This window comes from Dermochelys coriacea, chromosome 2 (genome assembly GCF_009764565.3).
Source record: "Dermochelys coriacea isolate rDerCor1 chromosome 2, rDerCor1.pri.v4, whole genome shotgun sequence".
Lineage (NCBI taxonomy): Eukaryota > Metazoa > Chordata > Testudines > Dermochelyidae > Dermochelys > Dermochelys coriacea.
In genome coordinates, this window is record NC_050069.1 from 113059963 (window position 1) to 113082047 (window position 22085).

Sequence of the window (22085 nt, forward strand, 5' to 3'; positions counted from 1 at the left end):
CTCAACCCTCCCAGGCTTCCTGCGCGAACAGTTGAAGCTCCAGCTCACCACTGATCATAACTAATTATTAGAGAAAGGAAAAGTTACAATACCTCAACAGAACAAAAATAATGATTGCTTCAGTTGCAATCTCTTCTGTACGTCTCTGTGAAGACCTTTCAACAGAAATATCTTTAGTGTGGGTCCATCTCTGGCAGGGACTCTTCAAGGAAAGTTAAAACCAAAGTCTATTATTCCCAAAACCAGTAGAGAGCTCTGTCTAGTGAATCATAAATAATAAACTTTATAGATAGGTAAAAAGAATTTTCAGAAAGCCTTTGACAAAGTCCCTCACCAAAGACTCTTAAGCAAAGTAAGGGATAAGAGGGAAGATCCTTATTGATCAGTAACCGGTTAAAAGATAGGAAACAAAAAGAGTAGAAATAAATGGTCAGTTTCAGAATGGATAGAGCTTAATATCAGGGTCCCCCAAGGACCTGTTCTGGAACCAGTGCTGTTAAACATATTCATAAATGATCTGGAAAAAGGGTTAAACAGCGAGGTTGCAAAGTTTGTACGATACAAAATTATTTCTGATAGTTAAGTCCAAAACTGACCGTGAAGAGTTACAAAGATGTGACAAATGGGCACAATCCAGACTAAAAGGGGAATGCATCACCCCTCCCCTACAACCTTGGATATCTTACAATGCCTCACTTTAGTGGCTCCCATCTAGGCCACTCACAGCCTTGAAGCATGCAAGCCACACCCTGAGTGTCTATGTGTAACTGCACCTTGTTAGCTAAACCCTGGCTCTCACCAGACTTGGTTGTACTATAGGGTGATCCAACATTCCAGTCCCAGATCTTCCCAAGAAGCATATATCCTGTACTGCCCAGCCCTTTCCTGGAGAGTACAAATATAGTAAGTCTGTTATTCCTTTAAGGGAATAATATGGCAATTTATTATCTTAAATAGTCACCCAGATACTTCAACTTAAAGACACTGTATTAGATCAAACAGTAAAACACTACAAAGAGTTTTTGAGTATAAGTAATGAGGCATAAGAGTCAGAAATGGTTTGAGAAAAATAAAGATAAGATGCTTACTAGCATCACTTATGGATTTTAGGCTATGTTTACACTACAGAGTAAAAAGAAAAGGAGTACTTGTGGCACCTTAGAGACTAACAAATTTATTAGAGCATAAGCTTTCGTGAGCTACAGCTCACTTCATCGGATGCATTTGGTGGAAAAAACAGAGGAGAGATTTATATACACACACACAGAGAACATGAAACAATGGGTTTATCATACACACTGTAAGGAGAGTGATCACTTAAGATAAGCCATCACCAACAGCAGGGGGGGGAAGGAGGAAAACCTTTCATGGTGACAAGCAGGTAGGCTAATTCCAGCAGTTAACAAGAATATCAGAGGAACAGTGGGGGGTGGGGTGGGAGGGAGAAATACCATGGGGAAATAGTTTTACTTTGTGTAATGACTCATCCATTCCCAGTCTCTATTCAAGCCTAAGTTAATTGTATCCAGTTTGCAAATTAATTCCAATTCAGCAGTCTCTCGTTGGAGTCTGTTTTTGAAGCTTTTTTGTTGAAGTATAGCCACTCTTAGGTCTGTGATCGAGTGACCAGAGAGATTGAAGTGTTCTCCAACTGGTTTTTGAATGTTATAATTCTTGACGTCTGATTTGTGTCCATTCATTCTTTTACGTAGAGACTGTCCAGTTTGGCCAATGTACATGGCAGAGGGGCATTGCTGGCACATGATGGCATATATCACATTGGTAGATGCGCAGGTGAACGAGCCTCTGATAGTGTGGCTGATGTGATTAGGCCCTATGATGGTATCCCCTGAATAGATATGTGGACAGAGTTGGCAACGGGCTTTGTTGCAAGGATAGGTTCCTGGGTTAGTGGTTCTGTTGTGTGGTGTGTGGTTGCTGGTGAGTATTTGCTTCAGATTGGGGGGCTGTCTGTAAGCAAGGACTGGTCTGTCTCCCAAGATCTGAGAGAGCGATGGCTCGTCCTTCAGGATAGGTTGTAGATCCTTGATGATGCGTTGGAGGGGTTTTAGTTGGGGGCTGAAGGTGATGGCTAGTGGCGTTCTGTTGTTTTCTTTGTTGGGCCTGTCCTGTAGTAGGTGACTTCTGGGTACTCTTCTGGCTCTGTCAATCTGTTTCTTCACTTCAGCAGGTGGGTACTGTAGTTGTAGGAATGCATGATAGAGATCTTGTAGGTGTTTGTCTCTGTCTGAGGGGTTGGAGCAAATGCGGTTATATCGTAGCGCTTGGCTGTAGACAATGGATCGAGTGGTATGATCTGGATGAAAGCTAGAGGCATGTAGGTAGGAATAGCGGTCAGTAGGTTTCCGATATAGGGTGGTGTTTATGTGACCATCGCTTATTAGCACCGTAGTGTCCAGGAAGTGGATCTCTTGTGTGGACTGGTCCAGGCTGAGGTTGATGGTGGGATGGAAATTGTTGAAATCATGGTGGAATTCCTCAAGAGCTTCTTTTCCATGGGTCCAGATGATGAAGATGTCATCAATGTAGCGCAAATAGAGTAGGGGCATTAGGGGACGAGAGCTGAGGAAGCGTTGTTCTAAGTCAGCCATAAAAATGTTGGCATACTGTGGGGCCATGCGGGTACCCATCGCAGTGCCGCTGATTTGAAGGTATACATTGTCACCAAATGTGAAATAGTTATGGGTCAGGACAAAGTCACAAAGTTCTGCCACCAGGTTAGCCGTGACAGTATCGGGGATACTGTTCCTGACGGCTTGTAGTCCATCTTTGTGTGGAATGTTGGTGTAGAGGGCTTCTACATCCATAGTGGCTAGGATGGTGTTTTTAGGAAGATCACCAATGGACTGTAGTTTCCTCAGGAAATCGGTGGTGTCTCGAAGATAGCTGGGAGTGCTGGTAACGAAGGGCCTGAGGAGGGAGTCTACATAGCCAGACAATCCTGCTGTCAGGGTGCCAATGCCTGAGATGATGGGGCGTCCAGGATTTCCAGGTTTATGGATCTTGGGTAGCAGATAGAATACCCCAGGTCCTGGCTCCAGGGGTGTGTCTGTGCGGATTTGTTCTTGTGCTTTTTCAGGGAGTTTCTTGAGCAAATGCTGTAGTTTCTTTTGGTAACTCTCAGTGGGATCAGAGGGTAATGGCTTGTAGAAAGTGGTGTTGGAGAGCTGCCTAGTAGCCTCTTGTTCATACTCTGACCTATTCATGATGACGACAGCACCTCCTTTGTCAGCCTTTTTGATTATGATGTCAGAGTTGTTTCTGAGGCTGTGGATGGCAGCATCGCTTACCCCATAACCTCAGCCATGCAGAACACAGTGCCATCCACAGCCTCAGAAACAACTCTGACATCATAATCAAAAAGGCTGACAAAGGAGGTGCTGTCGTCATCATGAATAGGTCAGAGTATGAACAAGAGGCTACTAGGCAGCTCTCCAACACCACTTTCTACAAGCCATTACCCTCTGATCCCACTGAGAGTTACCAAAAGAAACTACAGCATTTGCTCAAGAAACTCCCTGAAAAAGCACAAGAACAAATCCGCACAGACACACCCCTGGAGCCAGGACCTGGGGTATTCTATCTGCTACCCAAGATCCATAAACCTGGAAATCCTGGACGCCCCATCATCTCAGGCATTGGCACCCTGACAGCAGGATTGTCTGGCTATGTAGACTCCCTCCTCAGGCCCTTCGTTACCAGCACTCCCAGCTATCTTCGAGACACCACCGATTTCCTGAGGAAACTACAGTCCATTGGTGATCTTCCTAAAAACACCATCCTAGCCACTATGGATGTAGAAGCCCTCTACACCAACATTCCACACAAAGATGGACTACAAGCCGTCAGGAACAGTATCCCCGATACTGTCACGGCTAACCTGGTGGCAGAACTTTGTGACTTTGTCCTGACCCATAACTATTTCACATTTGGTGACAATGTATACCTTCAAATCAGCGGCACTGCGATGGGTACCCGCATGGCCCCACAGTATGCCAACATTTTTATGGCTGACTTAGAACAACGCTTCCTCAGCTCTCGTCCCCTAATGCCCCTACTCTATTTGCGCTACATTGATGACATCTTCATCATCTGGACCCATGGAAAAGAAGCTCTTGAGGAATTCCACCATGATTTCAACAATTTCCATCCCACCATCAACCTCAGCCTGGACCAGTCCACACAAGAGATCCACTTCCTGGACACTACGGTGCTAATAAGCGATGGTCACATAAACACCACCCTATATCGGAAACCTACTGACCGCTATTCCTACCTACATGCCTCTAGCTTTCATCCAGATCATACCACTCGATCCATTGTCTACAGCCAAGCGCTACGATATAACCGCATTTGCTCCAACCCCTCAGACAGAGACAAACACCTACAAGATCTCTATCATGCATTCCTACAACTACAGTACCCACCTGCTGAAGTGAAGAAACAGATTGACAGAGCCAGAAGAGTACCCAGAAGTCACCTACTACAGGACAGGCCCAACAAAGAAAACAACAGAACGCCACTAGCCATCACCTTCAGCCCCCAACTAAAACCCCTCCAACGCATCATCAAGGATCTACAACCTATCCTGAAGGACGAGCCATCGCTCTCTCAGATCTTGGGAGACAGACCAGTCCTTGCTTACAGACAGCCCCCCAATCTGAAGCAAATACTCACCAGCAACCACACACCACACAACAGAACCACTAACCCAGGAACCTATCCTTGCAACAAAGCCCGTTGCCAACTCTGTCCACGTATCTATTCAGGGGATACCATCATAGGGCCTAATCACATCAGCCACACTATCAGAGGCTCGTTCACCTGCGCATCTACCAATGTGATATATGCCATCATGTGCCAGCAATGCCCCTCTGCCATGTACATTGGCCAAACTGGACAGTCTCTACGTAAAAGAATGAATGGACACAAATCAGACGTCAAGAATTATAACATTCAAAAACCAGTTGGAGAACACTTCAATCTCTCTGGTCACTCGATCACAGACCTAAGAGTGGCTATACTTCAACAAAAAAGCTTCAAAAACAGACTCCAACGAGAGACTGCTGAATTGGAATTAATTTGCAAACTGGATACAATTAACTTAGGCTTGAATAGAGACTGGGAATGGATGAGTCATTACACAAAGTAAAACTATTTCCCCATGGTATTTCTCCCTCCCACCCCACCCCCCACTGTTCCTCTGATATTCTTGTTAACTGCTGGAATTAGCCTACCTGCTTGTCACCATGAAAGGTTTTCCTCCTTCCCCCCCCTGCTGTTGGTGATGGCTTATCTTAAGTGATCACTCTCCTTACAGTGTGTATGATAAACCCATTGTTTCATGTTCTCTGTGTGTGTGTGTATATAAATCTCTCCTCTGTTTTTTCCACCAAATGCATCCGATGAAGTGAGCTGTAGCTCACGAAAGCTTATGCTCTAATAAATTTGTTAGTCTCTAAGGTGCCACAAGTACTCCTTTTCTTTTTGCGAATACAGACTAACACGGCTGCTACTCTGAAACTACAGAGTAAAGTCAACTTGAGTTACATTGATGATCATAAACTGCTGTAACTATATCACTTGTGCATGTTCACACAACATTCCTTGTTTTCAGTGGTACGTCTCCACAGTTAGTGCTCTAGCATCAGAGAGCAGGGCACTGTGGGTAGCTATCCCAGTGTGCAACTTGCTACCTTCTACATCTTGGAGTTCTGGGAATGGATCACAGTGCATCATAGCGGTGAGCTTCCAACTACGTTTTGTGCCTTTTTCCCCAACTACCCCTGTAAACTGTGCGTCCGCCATCTGCGCCTGTAAGCATTGATCCTGACAGTCTTGTGATGAGTGTTATGAACACAACAGTATTTCATGAGCTACAAATCTGAAAATGAAACTGGTGCTTGCACTACTGTGGGTCATGGAACCAAAATTCAAGATTGATGTTGGCATTCACAGAGCAGCTGCATACGATGGACCATTGGTATTGGGCTTAGGAAACAAACACTGATTTGTTGGATGAGATGAGCAGTGGCTGAGAACTTTCAGATGCGCAAAGCCACCTTCCTGGAACTGTGTGCAGAGCTCACCCCTGCAATGCAGCACAAGCACACCAAAATGAGAGCTGCCCTCATGCTGGAAAAGCAAGTGGCTATCGCTGTGTGAAAGCTGTCAACTCCAGACTGCTACCAGTCAGTTGCGAATCAGTTTGGGATTGGGAAGTCCACCGAGAGGGTGGCGGTGATGCAAGTGTACAGGGCCATTAATTGCCTCTTGCTACAAAGGATGGCGACTTTGGGCAATGTGCAGGAAATAACAAATGGCTTTGCAACAATGGGACTCCCTACCTGCGACGGTGTACATCGACAGAAAGGGCTACTTCTATATGGTACTGCAGACACTGGTGGATCACTGGGGTCAATTCACTGACCTCAACATGGGGTAGTCAGGGAAGGTGCATGACGCACACATCTTCAGGAACACTGGCCTGTATAGAAAGCTGCAAGCAGGGACTTTCTTTCCAGACCAGAAGATTCCATGTAGAAATGCCCATAGTGATCCTGGGAGACCCAGCCTACCCCTTACTCCCATGGCTCATGAAGCCTTACCCCATAATCCTTGACAGCAGCAAGGAGTGCTGCAACAGGATCCGCCAGTGCAGAATGACCACTGGATGTGCTTTTGGCAGATTAAAGGGTCACCCCAGCACTGCCTTTTTGGCAGGTTAGAGCTCAATGAGGAAAATATTCCCAACATGCTGTGCTCTGCATAACATTTATGAAGCTGGGGGGGGGAATGGAGGGAGCATTGTGTTGGATCATCTGGCAGCTGATTTTGAGCAGCCAGATACCAAGGCTACTAGAGGAGTTCAACATGGCAGGGGTGGAGCTATTTGAATAAGGTCGGCTTTGAAGCAGCATTTTGACAGCCCCAGTAATGTGTTTTTCTTTAATATATTCAGTCAGGCATTGTTTACTTGCCACTTTGAATGACCCTTGTAATGACTGTTGCCTGAACGTTAATTGTAGTCTGCAAATGTGTCAATTGCCATGGTGTATGGATTTCAGCAGCAACCACAATATGTAGGACACAAATAAAGAATCATATTTTTAAGACTAAATTTTTATTAAACAGTAATACACAGATTTCCATTTTTTACAAAGGACATTACATTGAGGAGCACTCTCAAATGAGGCTCTCACAGCTATGTGCAAGTCAAGATGGCATTATGAAACATCTCCCGAGGGGTGGAGTGCAAAGGGTACTGCGATGGGCTGGAAACACACGAGGAACATGTGGGAAATTTCCAAAGGGCATGGAATGCAGTTCTGTATGAGCTGCTGCGGGAGTCGAGCATGGTTGTGTTCTGACTGCCGTGAAATCAGGGACATCAGCATCTCTGTTTGGTCCTCCATCAGATTTATCATCCACTCCTGCCTGCCCAGTCTCCTCTCCTAGCTATCAACTCTGAGTTTTTCCACTGATTGTCTCTCTCCATGCTCTGGGCTCACCTATCTGCAGTATCAGATGATAGCAGCATTTCTCTAAACTGGACCTCCTTACTCCTCCTCATTTGCCTCCTTTATCTGACAGAGGCGCTCTGATGGTATATATGTGGCGGCCCTTCAAGGCCACATCTGCAGAAGCAAAAGAAACAATACACAGAAGCAGTATTGTGAGTGCACTCAGTCTTGAATCATAAAAGTTACATACTCCTTGTCATGAATATAGGGGGAAGGGTAGCAACCTTTATGTATCCTTGGCAACTGTACTGTATTGCCTTGCCTGTAAAGGGTTAAGCAGTTCAAATAACTTCAGCAGTTCAAGTTGGCACCTGACCAGAAGGACCAATGTGAAAAGAAGATACTTTCAAATCTGGAGGGGAAGGATTTGTTGTTTGTTCTGTGGGTTGTTCCCTCTCCGAATGGAGGGAGAAGCCAAGCAGGTACAATATCTCCTGAAAATATACCTGGAATAATCCAGCTAAAACCACAGAAACTGTGAGTAGGGCAAGGAAATGCGTTCAGTTATCTCTTGTTTTGGCTTGTGAATTTTCCTATGCTCCAGGGGTCGTTTCATTCCTCTTTTTGTAATTGTGAAGTTGAGCCCAGAGAGGAATCCGCCGTTTTAAATCTTATTACCCTGTAAAGTTGCCTTCCATCCTGATTCTGCAGGTGTAATTCTTTTACTTTTTTCTTTATAAATAAAGTTTTTCTTTTAAAAACCTGATTGATTTCAGTGTCATGAAGACAAAGGGTCTCGTCTGAGCTCGCATTGCTAAGGCACTGATTGGTAGTTTATTCTCAAGCCTCCCCAGGAAAGGGGGTGAAGAGGTTTGGGGGGATAGGGATTCCAAGTGACCCTTCCCTGAATATTTTGTGTAAATCACTTGGTGGTGGCAGCAATATCAGTCTAAGGAATTAGTGCCTTAGAGAAGTTTTAACCTAAGATGGTAAAATATAAGCTTACGGGTCTTTCATGTAGGTCCCACATCTGTACCCCAGAGTTCAGAGTGGGGGGGTGGGGAACCCTGACACTCCTCTTTCTCACTTTCCCTTGGCAAGCACACAGCACGGCGAGAGCCCTTAACATAGTGAGTTCAGCCTGTAGGGGAAGAGGCAAGATGGGACAAAGTCTGGGTGAGAAGGGGATCTCTACAAGCACATAGGGACACTATTCTGAATACACCATTTTCCACAGGCAGGGGTGATTGAGGATGATATCTCACAGCTGAGGTATCAGAGGATGTAAAGGTACATCTCCTGCATGCGTGCCGTTTCAGACCAGTCTGTGCTGCTCTGGTTCCTGCAGAAATAATTGCTGATTGGCACAGCAAAGTTTCCTACAATGGGAAAAGAAATAGCAGCTCTGTCAAGGAACCTTCAGCAGAGGATTGCTGAGTACCTCCAGGAAACTTTAACAGTTCTCTATGGAGGATTCCCAGGACATGCCGGTGTGTATTAAACTGTGTAGCTGTACAGGGGACTTAGAAGCAGACGCAAACCACCCTAGGGTTAACTTCTACCCATTATCCCGCTTCTACCATATAACAAAATAAAGGAGAGCTCCACCTCATGTCACCATGCAGTATAAAATCTAAATGAATACTTACCCGAGAGCCCCTCTCCTGCTTCAGGCATGCTAGAGCCAGAGTGCTGGGATTGGACAGACCCCTCCGGAGTCAAAAAAAGAGGCCCTGGCTCACCATGCCACCGGATGACCCTGTCCCACACCCTCCTCCATTTCCTCTTCCATCACTTCATCCTCAGGATTGACTTTGCTGGCCACAGCCTCCAGTCCCCACAAAGCATCCATGAGGTTCTTAGTGATGGAGTAGTGGTCACCACTGAGGATGGCGTGCAGCTTCTTGTAAAAGTGGCACGTCTTGCACACCGCACCAGAGCAACATTTGGTCTCCCTTGCCTTCTAACACACCTGCCTTAGCTCCTTGATCTTAACACACTACCTGTGTCCCTTGTGTCCCTTCTGCTCCTGCCATTAGCAATCTGCTTGTACATATCAAAGTTCTTGCAGCTGGAGCAGCACTGCGACTGCACAGCCTCTTCATCCCACAGACCCAGCAGATCCAACTACTCCTATGTACTCCAGGTGGGAGTGTGTTTCCTGCAGAAAGCCACCATGATCAGCTAGGAAGATGCTATGTGAGCTCTCCACGCTGAGCAAACAGTAAGTGAATTTTCAAAAATACCCAGGGCTTTAAAGGGGAGGATGCAAGCCTGTGTACATGGCTGCAGGGCAGCGGAGCTGAAACTGCTGACCAGAGCAGTCATGATAGGCATTATGGGACACCTCCTGGAGGCCACTTATGGAGACATAAGCAAGCACAGTGTCTACACTAACACTTTATCACAGTAACTTCGTCACTAAAAGCTCTATGCCACTCATCAAGGTGGTTTTATTAAGTCAGCGTAGCAGGAAAATTAAATTGGCAGGAGGAGCATTGCAGTGTGTACACCTCCACTGTTTCACTGACAAAAGCTGACTTTTGTCAACAGAACTATGTAGTGTAGACAAGGCCTTATCTGCAAAGCAAACTCTCTCACCACAAGATCCAGCAGATTACTGACCAAACTTTCAGGTCAGGACCACAGTTGCCAACTTTCATGTGGTAAATGAGGACCTGACTTTCACAATAAGCCAAAAATCAAGTTAATCCCATTTCAAAACAAGGCCAAAACAAGCCAATCCCTAAAAACCCCACCACTCTATGTAACTAGATCCCCCCAACTTGCAATCTGGGATCGTGGTGGGCCCGCTGTGCACCTTGATGCTCTCCCCCGTTTTGCCAGTAGCCAATAAAAAAAAAAACGCAACAAGCTACAAGCCAAACAAACTACAAGCCAAAAAACTAACAAGCAACTCACAAGCCAATTAAGCCAAAAACAAGCACAACTTCTATTACCAACATCTGAATTATTCAGTTTACCAACACTCTTATATTTGACCCAACTTGCCACAAACTTTTAGACATATATGACTAAAATGGAATTAGATGTTACCTAATGGATTTCCACAGGAACATGTTTTGCAACTGACAGAAACAGATTTTCAGTTTTGGAAATAAAATCACAAGTGACTTAATTAGCATAGCTGGGGGGCGGGGAGAACCACTAATTCATGTAGCCAGGGGCCGAATCATGCATTCCTTGTGCAGCTTACCTTCTATTGCCATATGACAATGCATTAGGTAATAGTACCATCTGCTTAACTACCTGCTCCAGAACTCAACTTATTAAACCTGTCATACACACATACTGATACAGGCAAAAATAGTTCAGGTATTTCATATGCTTCTGCACACATTTCTTTGGACTAAATCAGTTTGATCTCCAAGAAAAACAGTTATGTATTCAAGGACTTTTTTTTATACTGCCTATCTCATAGAAGAGCTATCCATTCATATAATTCAATTTTTTATATGTAACAATCCAAATCATTGTTATAAGATTCTTTCATTATCATCTCAAGAAAACCAGTGCTAAATCAGTACCAACACAATAGTTATACAACAAAGTATTTATAATCATGGGTCAACTCAGGAGTCAATAAGGGAAAATATGAGCTCCAGAGAGATCCAAGTCTAAGGAATGAGTACTCAATACAAGCTAAAAAAGTTTCAAAGCAATACCTGCCTAAAGCAACTATAGAAAAAGAAGCCTATCAGGAAGATCAGAGACTGGGAAATAATGTGACAATGGGAGTCTGAGATTTCATCTGAAGTTAAAGCACACTTTGGAGGCATCCATACCAGAATTACAACTTGAAAAACAAAATATGAAATCCTAGACTTATAAATGATAGTTTGTTTTGAAGGGAAAAACCCCTCTACAGACACAAAAAGGTAGAGACTCCACATGTGCTCTCTTATGAAGCCTATGTTGCTAAACAAAGATTACGGACAACCAAAGAAAAATTAATATCAGATTATCTGAGCTCCTCGCCATGTCTGGAGCTACTGTGCTCTTAGAGAGAAGCTGGTCCTGAATTGGATACAGCAGACAACCCAGATAATTGAAAGTCACTGGTAAAAATTCTATAAACATATATTTATTTAGAATTTAAGTTCAATATTCTTGTATGCCTTAAGTCCAGAAAAGGGAAGGAAAGTTTAACAGTCAAAGAGTCAGTCCTTGTAGGAGAGTCTAAAGCAACTTCAAATTTGCATAACAAAAAAGCATAAGTAGCTCCGGTAGGCTGTTTTACGAAATCAAGAGAACATCTGAGTGCAGCTACAAATGCCATAAATCTTAATGAGACAAAGTGGATGAGGTAATATCTTTCATTGGACCAGCTTCTGTTGGTGATAAAGACAAGCTTACAAAGCTCTTCTTCAGGTCAGCAAAAATTACCAGAAGAAGAGCTCTGTGTAGACCTGAAAGCTTGTATTTGTCACCAACAGAAGCTGATCCAACGAAAGATATTACCTCACCCACCTTGCCTCTCTAATATCTTAGGGACCAACACAGCTACAACAACACTGCATAGATCTGAAGGACATTTCAATGGAATCAACTAAGAACACATCAAGAAACAATCAAGTGAAGTCGTTTTGCAAGATTTATGTTTCAGTTCTCCAATATTGTGTTGTGTCAAAAAAGCAGACCACGTGATATTTTAGAAAATGCATTTGAGTACATCAGAGAAAACAATCTAGATAGCAGAATAACTCTATGTAATATTGATTGTTTTTCTGGAAGCAAGAGGGTTTGGGGACAACAAAACAGTGTTCTTATTGCACTTCATCAAATAAAAAAAACCCAACATTTATCCATTCTTTCCTCCAACCCAAGAAGCAAATAAAAGTAATACTTTCTTTAACATTTAAGTTTAAAAATCTCTTCAAAATTAGCAAGGAGTACCACAGGTGGGAGGTGAGTTTACTAAAATATAAAGCCAGACGGCCCTAATCTACTTAAATGCAAGCTGGGTGGCTTTTTATATTAGTCAAGTATAGCCTGCCCCAGCACAGAGACCAGTTGGGCTTCAGTGGCATGAGAAACTGGATAGTTCTATTATCATCACACTCTAATCCACAGAATGATATTATATACTAGCTATATAATATATGCAAAGATATACATTAGAACAACCGCAGGATTCGGAATGTAGCAGAAATAAAGGTTGCAAAATCAAACTCTCAATAATTAGGAAATGCTAAAATTAAGGTTGCCTGGGCAGCCTAATTTTAGATGATTATTTTATAACATTATATAACCTAATTACATGATCACATACTATATTCCCCCACCCCACAGTATTCCTGCCTCACTCAGTGCACAGGATGAACAGTGCTCTGGGTTTGAGGCAGCTGTTCAATGTATCTATCCTCATCATTCAATTAATAGCCCGACTTATTTACTGCACACCATTCAAAACCTGCAATCAATACAGAGTTTTCATTTTCTTATGACCTTATTTACTACTTGTTCCCCCTATAATATTTTGATTAGGCAAAGAGACCATGGGGAAAAAATTAGTATGAAAATGGAAGGACATACCTGCTGAGCAATTCCAATCCAGCAGAAAACTTTGGCGAATACTGAACAGCCCTGTAAATAGAATCATAAAATCACAGAAGTTAAAAATGGAAGAGAATAAGGTCATCCAATCCATCTCCTTGTCACTTATTCACTGCCATCTCCATTTGCTACCAATTTGTCTGGTCTCGTTCAGAACATACTACGCAATCCACTTTACAAGAATATAAAAGAATACATTTCACTGTCAAGCTGATATCCATCTACATTTTCCCTTTTTCGCTTATTATTGCATTATACCCCTTAACTTTGCTCTATTCTTGGTGTTCACTAGAAACAGACAGACAATGTACAAGGCAATTTTTTGCAGATGCATTGGCAAGAAAGACATTACATCTAATACTAACTTTCAAAGTAGATTATGAAATCATGATTATAATGATGTTTCACTACTTTTGAATATGTTGACACTAATCATTAAAGCCCAAAGGTTTTGCATTTAATGCACTCTACATTAAAACTGGTTTCAGAGTAGCAGCCGTGTTAGTCTGTATTCGCAAAAAGAAAAGGAGTACTTGTGGCACCTTAGAGACTAACAAATTTATTAGAGCATAAGCTTTCGTGAGCTACAGCTCACTTCATCGGATGCATTTGGTGGAAAAAACAGAGGAGAGATTTATATACACACACACAGAGAACATGAAACAATGGGTTTATCATACACACTGTAAGGAGAGTGATCACTTAAGATAAGCCATCACCCACAGCAGGGGGGGAAAAGGAGGAAAACCTTCCATGGTGACAAGCAGGTAGGCTAATTCCAGCAGTTAACAAGAATATCAGAGGAACAGTGGGGGGTGGGGTGGGGGGGAGAAATACCATGGGGAAATAGTTTTACTTTGTGTAATGACTCATCCATTCCCAGTCTCTATTCAAGCCTAAGTTAATTGTATCCAGTTTGCAAATTAATTCCAACTCAGCAGTCTCTCGTTGGAGTCTGTTTTTGAAGCTTTTTTGTTGAAGTATAGCCACTCTTAGGTCTGTGATCGAGTGACCAGAGAGATTGAAGTGTTCTCCAACTGGTTTTTGAATGTTATAATTCTTGACGTCTGATTTGTGTCCATTCATTCTTTTACGTAGAGACTGTCCAGTTTGGCCAATGTACATGGCAGAGGGGCATTGCTGGCACATGATGGCATATATCACATTGGTAGATGCGCAGGTGAACGAGCCTCTGATAGTGTGGCTGATGTGACCTACTACAGGACAGGCCCAACAAAGAAAACAACAGAACGCCACTAGCCATCACCTTCAGCCCCCAACTAAAACCTCTCCAACGCATCATCAAGGATCTACAACCTATCCTGAAGGACGAGCCATCGCTCTCTCAGATCTTGGGAGATAGACCAGTCCTTGCTTACAGACAGCCCCCCAATCTGAAGCAAATACTCACCAGCAACCACACACCACACAACAGAACCACTAACCCAGGAACCTATCCTTGCAACAAAGCCCGTTGCCAACTCTGTCCACATATCTATTCAGGGGATACCATCATAGGGCCTAATCACATCAGCCACACTATCAGAGGCTCGTTCACCTGCGCATCTACCAATGTGATATATGCCATCATGTGCCAGCAAAATGAAACAAAATTATAATGTGGTACATTATTTCCTTGTAAGGTGTATGAATGCTTTGCATTAAGGAGTATTTTCATACCCCTCAATGTTCGGAAGGCAATAATCAAAACAAAAGATGGGAAAGTACAGGGATGCACCAATGACAAAGCTGGCATAAGATAGTTAATTAAACTTTAAGTGACATGAACTGTGAATGCTGTGCAGCTTATAAACAGCTATCCTATAAAAAGATGGCTAGCTTAAGTGGCATTTGGGAAGCACATCTTCTGTGTAAGGTGAACTGAACACGCTGCAAGACTGAGCTTCCTGGGCAAGATCAATGTACTTTCTCTTTCCTTCCTGAACTGCATTGCTTTATCTTTAAACAATAAATCTGGCTTAGCTTGGTTATTTGGTTTCTTGAAGATTTTTAATATTGAACCGCAAGTACAGTCAATTAGTTGGCTATACCTCTTAGTCAATAAGTATAATTTATCAGCAAGAATAAATTTAAATATGAAAACAATGTTAGTAACAATGCTTCTACCACATATTAAATATTAGCAAGACTTTATAAATATATTGTACTACATCTAGGGCTGTCAAGCAATTAAAAAAATTAATCATGATTAACTGCACTGTTAAACAATAGCATAACATTTTTTAAAAATATTTATGGAGGTTTTCTACATTTTCAAATATATTCATTTCAATTACAACACAGAATACAAAGTATACCGTGCTCACTTTATATTTATTTTGATTACAAATATTTGCACTGTAAAAAAATATATAGTATTTTCAGTTCACCTAATACAAGTACTGTAGAGCAATTTCTTTATCATGAAAGTTGAACTTACAAAAGTAGAATTATGTATTAAAAAACCTGCCTTCAAAAATAAAACAATGTAAAACTTTAGAGCCTACAACTCCACTCAGTCCTACTGCTTGTTCAGCCAATCGCTAAGAGAAAGAAGTTTATTTACCTTTGCAGAAGATAATGCTTCCTGCTTCTTGTTTACAACGTCACCTGAAAGTGAGAACAGGCATTTGCATGGCACTGTTGTAGTCGGCATCACAAGGTATTTACATGCCAGATATGCTAAAGATTCATATGTCCCTTCATGCTTCAGCCACCATTCCAGAGGACATGCTGAAGATAGGTTCAGCTCGAAAACCATCCAAAGCAGTGCGGACTGATGCATGTTCATTTTCATCATCTGAGTCAGATGCTACCTGCAGAAGGTTGATTTTCTTTTTTGGTGGTTTGGGTTCTGTAGTTTCCGCATCAGGGTGTTGCTCTTTTAAGACTTTTGAAAGCATGCTCCAGACCTCATCCCTCTCAGATTTTGGAAGGCACTTCAGATTCTTAAATCTTGGGTCGAGTGCAGTAGCTATCTTTAGAAATTTCACATTGGTATCTTCTTTGCGTTGTGTCAAATTTGCAGTGAAAGTGTTCTTAAAACGAACATGTGCTGGGTCATTATCTGAGACTGCTATAACATGAAATATTAGAATGTGGGTAAAACAAAACAGGAGACATAATTCTCCCCCAAGGAGTTCAGTCAGTCAAATTTAATTAATTTATTTTTTTTTTTTAAAAACAAGTAGCATCAGCATGGAAGCATGTCCTATAGAACGATGGCTGAAGCATGAAGAGGCATATAAATTTTTAACACATACGGCACGTAAATATCTTGCAATGTCAGCTACAACAGTGCCATGCAAACACCTGTTCTCACTTTCAGCTGACACTAATTAAGTGGGCAGCATTATCTCCCGTAAATGTAAACAAACTTGTTTGTCTTAGCAATTGGCTGAAAAAGCAGGAGGACTGAGTGAACTTGTAGGCGCTACCGTTTTACATTGTTTTGTTTTTTAATGCAGTTATGCAACAAAAAAACTACATTTGTAAACTGCACTTTCATGATAAAGAGACTGCACTGCAGTACTTGTATGAGGTGAACTGAAAAATACTATTTCTTTTATTGGTTTTACAGTGCAAATATTTGTAATAAAAAATAATGTGAGCATTGTACACTTTGTATTCTGTGTTGTAATTGAAATCAATATATTTGAAAATTTAGAAAAACATCCAAAAATAGTTAATAAATTTCCATTGGTATTCTATTGTTTATCATTGAGATTAATCACAATTAATTTTTTAGTCACTATTAATTTTTTGAGTTAATCGAGTTAACTGCGATTAAATCGACAGCCCTAACTACACCAAGACTTTCCTCACTTCAGACTCCTGAAAGACCCTCAGAATGGATTGAAACTGCAGTTATACTAACTGTTTGAATGATGATGTATGTGATATAAATAATATGACTCAACAGTTGTTTACTAGTTAGACTCACAGATTAAGCTAAGTTATGTTTGGTTCAGAACCTGGTCAGCGGAGAGGAAGCAAATGTGGTTTAAAGCCATCTTTGTGATCACTTACTCTGAGGCTAGAGACTAAACTAACCCAATGTTTCCCAAAAAGTGGGTCCTGACCTCATGTCACAGGAAGGATCTAGCTGGAAGCAGTGTGGGAAGTGGAATCTGGGCAGCAGCAGCACGGAGGAAATGGCCGGAGCCAATGAGCAGTCAATGAACAGCCTGATAGTGACACAGGCTCAGCAGCAGAAAGAGAGGGGCCAGCTAGGGATGCAGGAGGGGGCAGGGCTGGGACAGCCAGAATAAGGGAGCTAGGGGAAGCTGAGCATCGCACTTGGACTAAGAAGGTTGAAGAGTGAAACAGGGAGCACAGTGTGTTGGAGGGCTGGGAAGGGAGAAGACAGCAGGGGCTGGAGGGCTGAGAAGAGGAGGAACGGAGGGGTAGGATGGCAAGGGGTGGAGAAGGGGTAATGGTAGGTCCCCAAAAAAAGACAAAATGCAGGTGGTGGGTCATCTTAGTAAAAAGTTTGGGAACCAGTGCTCTAACCTATTGCTCGCTGCAACAGCCCTCTAACATATTCTGTCAGCCAAGAATCACTAGCACACACGATCTCTGGTCACATCTCCACAATCTCAATAATTAAAGCCCTGTGTTTTTCACAAAGGCAAAACAACATGAAATAAAACAAAAATCAACATAAAAAATGAAATAAAATTGAAAAAAAGCATTGCACAAGTTTGGCCTGCCCACCCTATCATGACAGGAGCTACCACCCCACCTCACCGCCCTTCACCCAACAGCTCCCAGCCTTCCAGGAAGCAGAACCTGCCACCCCCTACCAAGGGCCATCCAGCCCCCACCTCCCATCAAGGGACTTCCACCCCTTGATATGGGGCAGGACTTTATCCTGTCACCATCCCAAGGGCCTCCCACCCACCCTCAGGGGACAGAACCCAACTGCTGCCCTCCCTCAAGGGTCTCCCACTAAGACCTAAATGTCACCCCTCCCAAGGGCCTCTCACTCACCTGGAGGAGGGCTATATAAGCAGAGATAGGGGAAGGGTTCCTGATACTAATTGGGAAACTGGAGCTCAGTGGGGAAGGGGAAGTAGGAGAGGAATGTCTGGGGCTAATGGAGACTAGGGGGTTTGACATTCAATGGAGGAGGGAGACTATACAAGGGGAAATGGGAGCACCCCAGGGAAGAGGACGGGGAAAGGAAGCAGGAGGGGTTGGGAAGATCTCATGGCGTTTGTGACAGAGTGAGGATGGACATGGGGAGGTTATCAGGAGGTTTCAGTACAGCGTACATCTAGGTAAAATGATGTGGTATAGATAAACTCGGATTTATGACCACTGTTTTATTTATAGTTATTTGGGGTATTTTATTAATGTAAATGTAATAAAGAAATAAAACATTTTAATAGATAAACAAAATAAGAAATTTCTGAAAAATAAAAAGAATTTCACAGGGCTCTACCAATAATTCCGTGTCACTCCAACACAAACTCTACAAAGCAGGACTAGAAAGGAATAAAAGAGAGCTAGTTATGCCTTTCAGGCAACTTATGCAATATAGCTATGCAAGGGGACTCATCAGCTGCCCTTTCAAAGCAGCTCTCTGCCCCCCCCCCCCGACCTTTGACACACAGGAGCAGCACAAAAAGGATGGAGGATTCAGATCCTAGTCTTCATGAACTTTCACTGTACAGAGTTCGTGTTAACATATCAGCAGATCCTACAGAATCAATGGCATTACTTCAATATGCCACCTGCATTAAAACATTATTTATTTGTATTACTATAGCACCTATGAGCAATACATATGCACAGCAGGGAGTTTCCTAAAATTACTAATTCAGCCTTCTCTGAATAAAATACTTTATTGTATTGTTTTGTATTTACTAGCCTTGGCCTACATTATGGGTAATTAATTAGCAACTTTTTAGTTATAAAAGACTGATCTTCCAAAAGTTAACTTCTGAATTGCAAGAATGCAGTAATCAGTTTAATGTATTTAAAATTGCTTTGGATTTTGTGTTTGTATTTTTGTTTTTTTAAAAAGGAAATACATGTCTGTAACACCACTTTCTGGATGAAAGCACATATACAATGCTTCACAGCAAATCACATTTGAGATATTGTACATAACTACAGCAAAATTAACAAGAGTACTTGTGGCATCTTAGAGACTGTCAAGGTTCCTTCCCCACTCTGAACTCCAGGGTACAGATGTGGGGACCTACATGAAAACCCCCTAAGTTTATTTTTACCAGCTTAGGTTAAAACTTCCCCAAGGTACAAACTATTTTACCTTTTGTCCTTGGACTTTATTGCTGCCAGCACCAAGCGTCTAACAGATATATAACCGGGAAAGAGCCTGCTTGGAAACATCTTCCCCCCCAAAATTCTCCCCAAACCCTATACCTCCTTTCCTGGGGAAGGCTTGATAAAAATCCTCACCAATTTGCATAGGTGAACACAAACCCAAACCCTTGGATCTTAAGAATAAAAAAAGCAATCAGGTTCTTAAAAGAAGAATTTTAATAGAAGAAAGAGTAAAAGAATCACCTCTGTAAAATCAGGGTAGTAAATACCTTACAGGGTAATCGGATTCAAAATATAGAGAATCCCTCTAGGCAAAACCTTAAGTTACAAAAAGACACAAAAACAGGAATATACATTCCATTCAGCACAACTTATTTTATCAGCCATTTAAACAAAACAGAATCTAACGCATATCTAGCTAGATTACTTACTAAGTTCTAAGACTCCATTCCTTTTCTGTTCCCAGCAAAGCATCACACAGAGAGAACCTTTGTTTCTCCCCCCCTCCAGCTTTGAAAATATCTTGTCTCCTCATTGGTCATTTGGTCAGGTGCCAGCAAGGTTATCCTAGCTTCTTAACCCTTTACAGGTGAAAGGGTTTTTCCTCTGGCCAGGAGGGATTTTAAAGGTGTTTACCTTCCCTTTATATTTATGACAGAGACTAACAAATTTATTAGTCTCTAAGGTGTCAAAAGTACTCTTGTTCTTTTTGCGGATACAGACTAACACGACCGCTACTCTGAAACTATAACAAAATCGTACTTTTCTACAGTTGAATATTGTACAAATATGCCATTTATTCATGTCGAGAACAGAATGACATTTTAAAATGCTGACTTCAGAAACATTATAACCAATGCTATTTTCAGCTATGCTGCAGAATGATTTAAGATTTCTCTTCTGAAGTTACCATCCCTTTATCACCCATTTTTTTAAGCAATGAAAAGCTCTTATTTCTGTTCTTATACTTAAAAAATACCTCATAACATAGAAAGAATGATTGTAGTACACCTCTACCCAGATATAATGCTGTCCTTGGGAGCCAAAAAATCTTACTGTGTTACAGGTGAAACCGCGTTATATCGAACTTGCTTTGATCCATCAGAGTGCGCAGCCCTTCTTCCTTCCCCCCTCCCCCTGGAGCACCGCTTTACTGCATTATATCCGAATTCGTGTTATATCGGGGTAGAGGTGTACTTAAGCATCACATGAGAAAGATAATAAATTCAAGTGTCAAATGTTTTGGGCAGTGATACTGTTTAATTTACTATTATAAAGGACAATATACTTTAGTTACAGCAAACATCAATCTTTAAACTGAGTGCTGAGCACCAAAAAACGGCAAATTTTAAAAAGTGGGAACTAGAGAGTTCTATTAAACCATATGTTTCAGGTACTCCTATCACAAGAGCAGCATATTCTTCATCAAAATTTCAGTATTATGTAAAATACTGTGTAAATAGTTTTGCCAAAGTATATTAGCTATGTTTAAACAATGTTTTCATAAATAAAGACACAAGACAAAGCTGCATATTTGAGCATACAGAAGTACCTCTGCTTGCTTATTTTTGCTTCTCTTGATTTGTCACCCAAAGTCTTCAACCTAGAATTCAAAACAAAAGCATCAGGCCTTTGCTAACTAACACAATAGAAAAATAGCTTGACACAATAGATGCCTAGGGTGCATCTTAAGGTTTATAAAGGTCAATTTTGCTTTAGTTTATTTGGAAGTGAGAACCGTTTCCCCATTTATTGTAATTTTCAAGACTATTACATGAAGTGATTTTTCCATGGACTGTATTCCACCTTTCTTCTCTCACATAGTACTGTACAGACAGCTGCATATGGGATTTTCAAATGTACCTAATATGATTTAGGAGTGCAAGTCCCATGTATGCATCTACACAGTGACTTCTGCTCCTGAATCACTTGCATCTTCTCTACACAGGGAAGTTTTATCAGTTATACAGGTATAAAACCCTGTGTGGAAACTGTTATAGGAATAAGTGTGACTATTTTTTTGGTTTCGTTTAAACCCTTCCCAAGCAACATATGTAAAACCAAACAAACCCATTTATTCTGGTATAAGAGTTTCCACAGAGGATCTTACACCAGGATAAAAATTTCTGCACCAGGGCAGGGAGTTTATACCTGTTCAACTGTATCAATTTATACTTCAGAAGTTACATCATAAAAACTTTCTTATACAACCAAGATCTTAGGCATGTTTGAAAATTCCCACTCCCCCATGCCAACAAAACTTCTTTGGGAAATTTCCCACTATTGCATTACCACTAGTACAACTCCATCATTGTTTTTGATAGTAAAATCCCTCAGGCGCTTCAACTGCAAGTAAAGCAATACCTATAGACCAAAAAGATAGGGACTTCTCACCCTTCCAACAATGGTGCAAATTTATAATCCTCTAAACCAGTGGTTCTCAAGGGTTGCAATCCCATTTTAATGGGGATGTCAGGGCTGGCATTAGAGACTTACTGGCGCCTGGGGCTGAAGGCCTTGGGCTTCTGCTTTACCCTCCCTCCCCCCCCCCACACACACACACTGGACAGTGGGACTCATGCAGACTCAGGCTTCAGTCCCACATACTGGAGTCATGTACTAAGTTTTCCTTGTCAGAAAGTGGTTGTGATGCAACGAAGTTTGAGAACCCCTGCTCTAAATTCAAGTGTCAGTATAAGAACAAAGGGTAACATTTTTTCAAACACACCT

The 22085-nt window shown here is 41.9% G+C and overlaps 1 protein-coding gene across 4 annotated transcripts in view; it reads right to left on the reverse strand.

Annotated features, from left to right (window-relative positions):
* Positions 1-22085, reverse strand: part of DTNBP1 (dystrobrevin binding protein 1) — a 193562-nt gene that overhangs the window by 169201 nt on the left and 2276 nt on the right. For 3 of the 4 annotated variants that reach the window (XM_043508329.1, XM_043508330.1, XM_038389594.2), the window contains exons 2-3: positions 20908-20958; positions 13041-13091 (exon numbers count right to left, since the gene is read on the reverse strand). In XM_043508329.1, coding sequence (XP_043364264.1) covers positions 13041-13091; positions 20908-20958 — 102 coding nt within the window. Of the gene's footprint in view, positions 1-13040; positions 13092-15627; positions 15647-20907; positions 20959-22085 lie in introns of those variants that run through there. The other variant, XM_043508332.1, reaches the window with a different exon arrangement.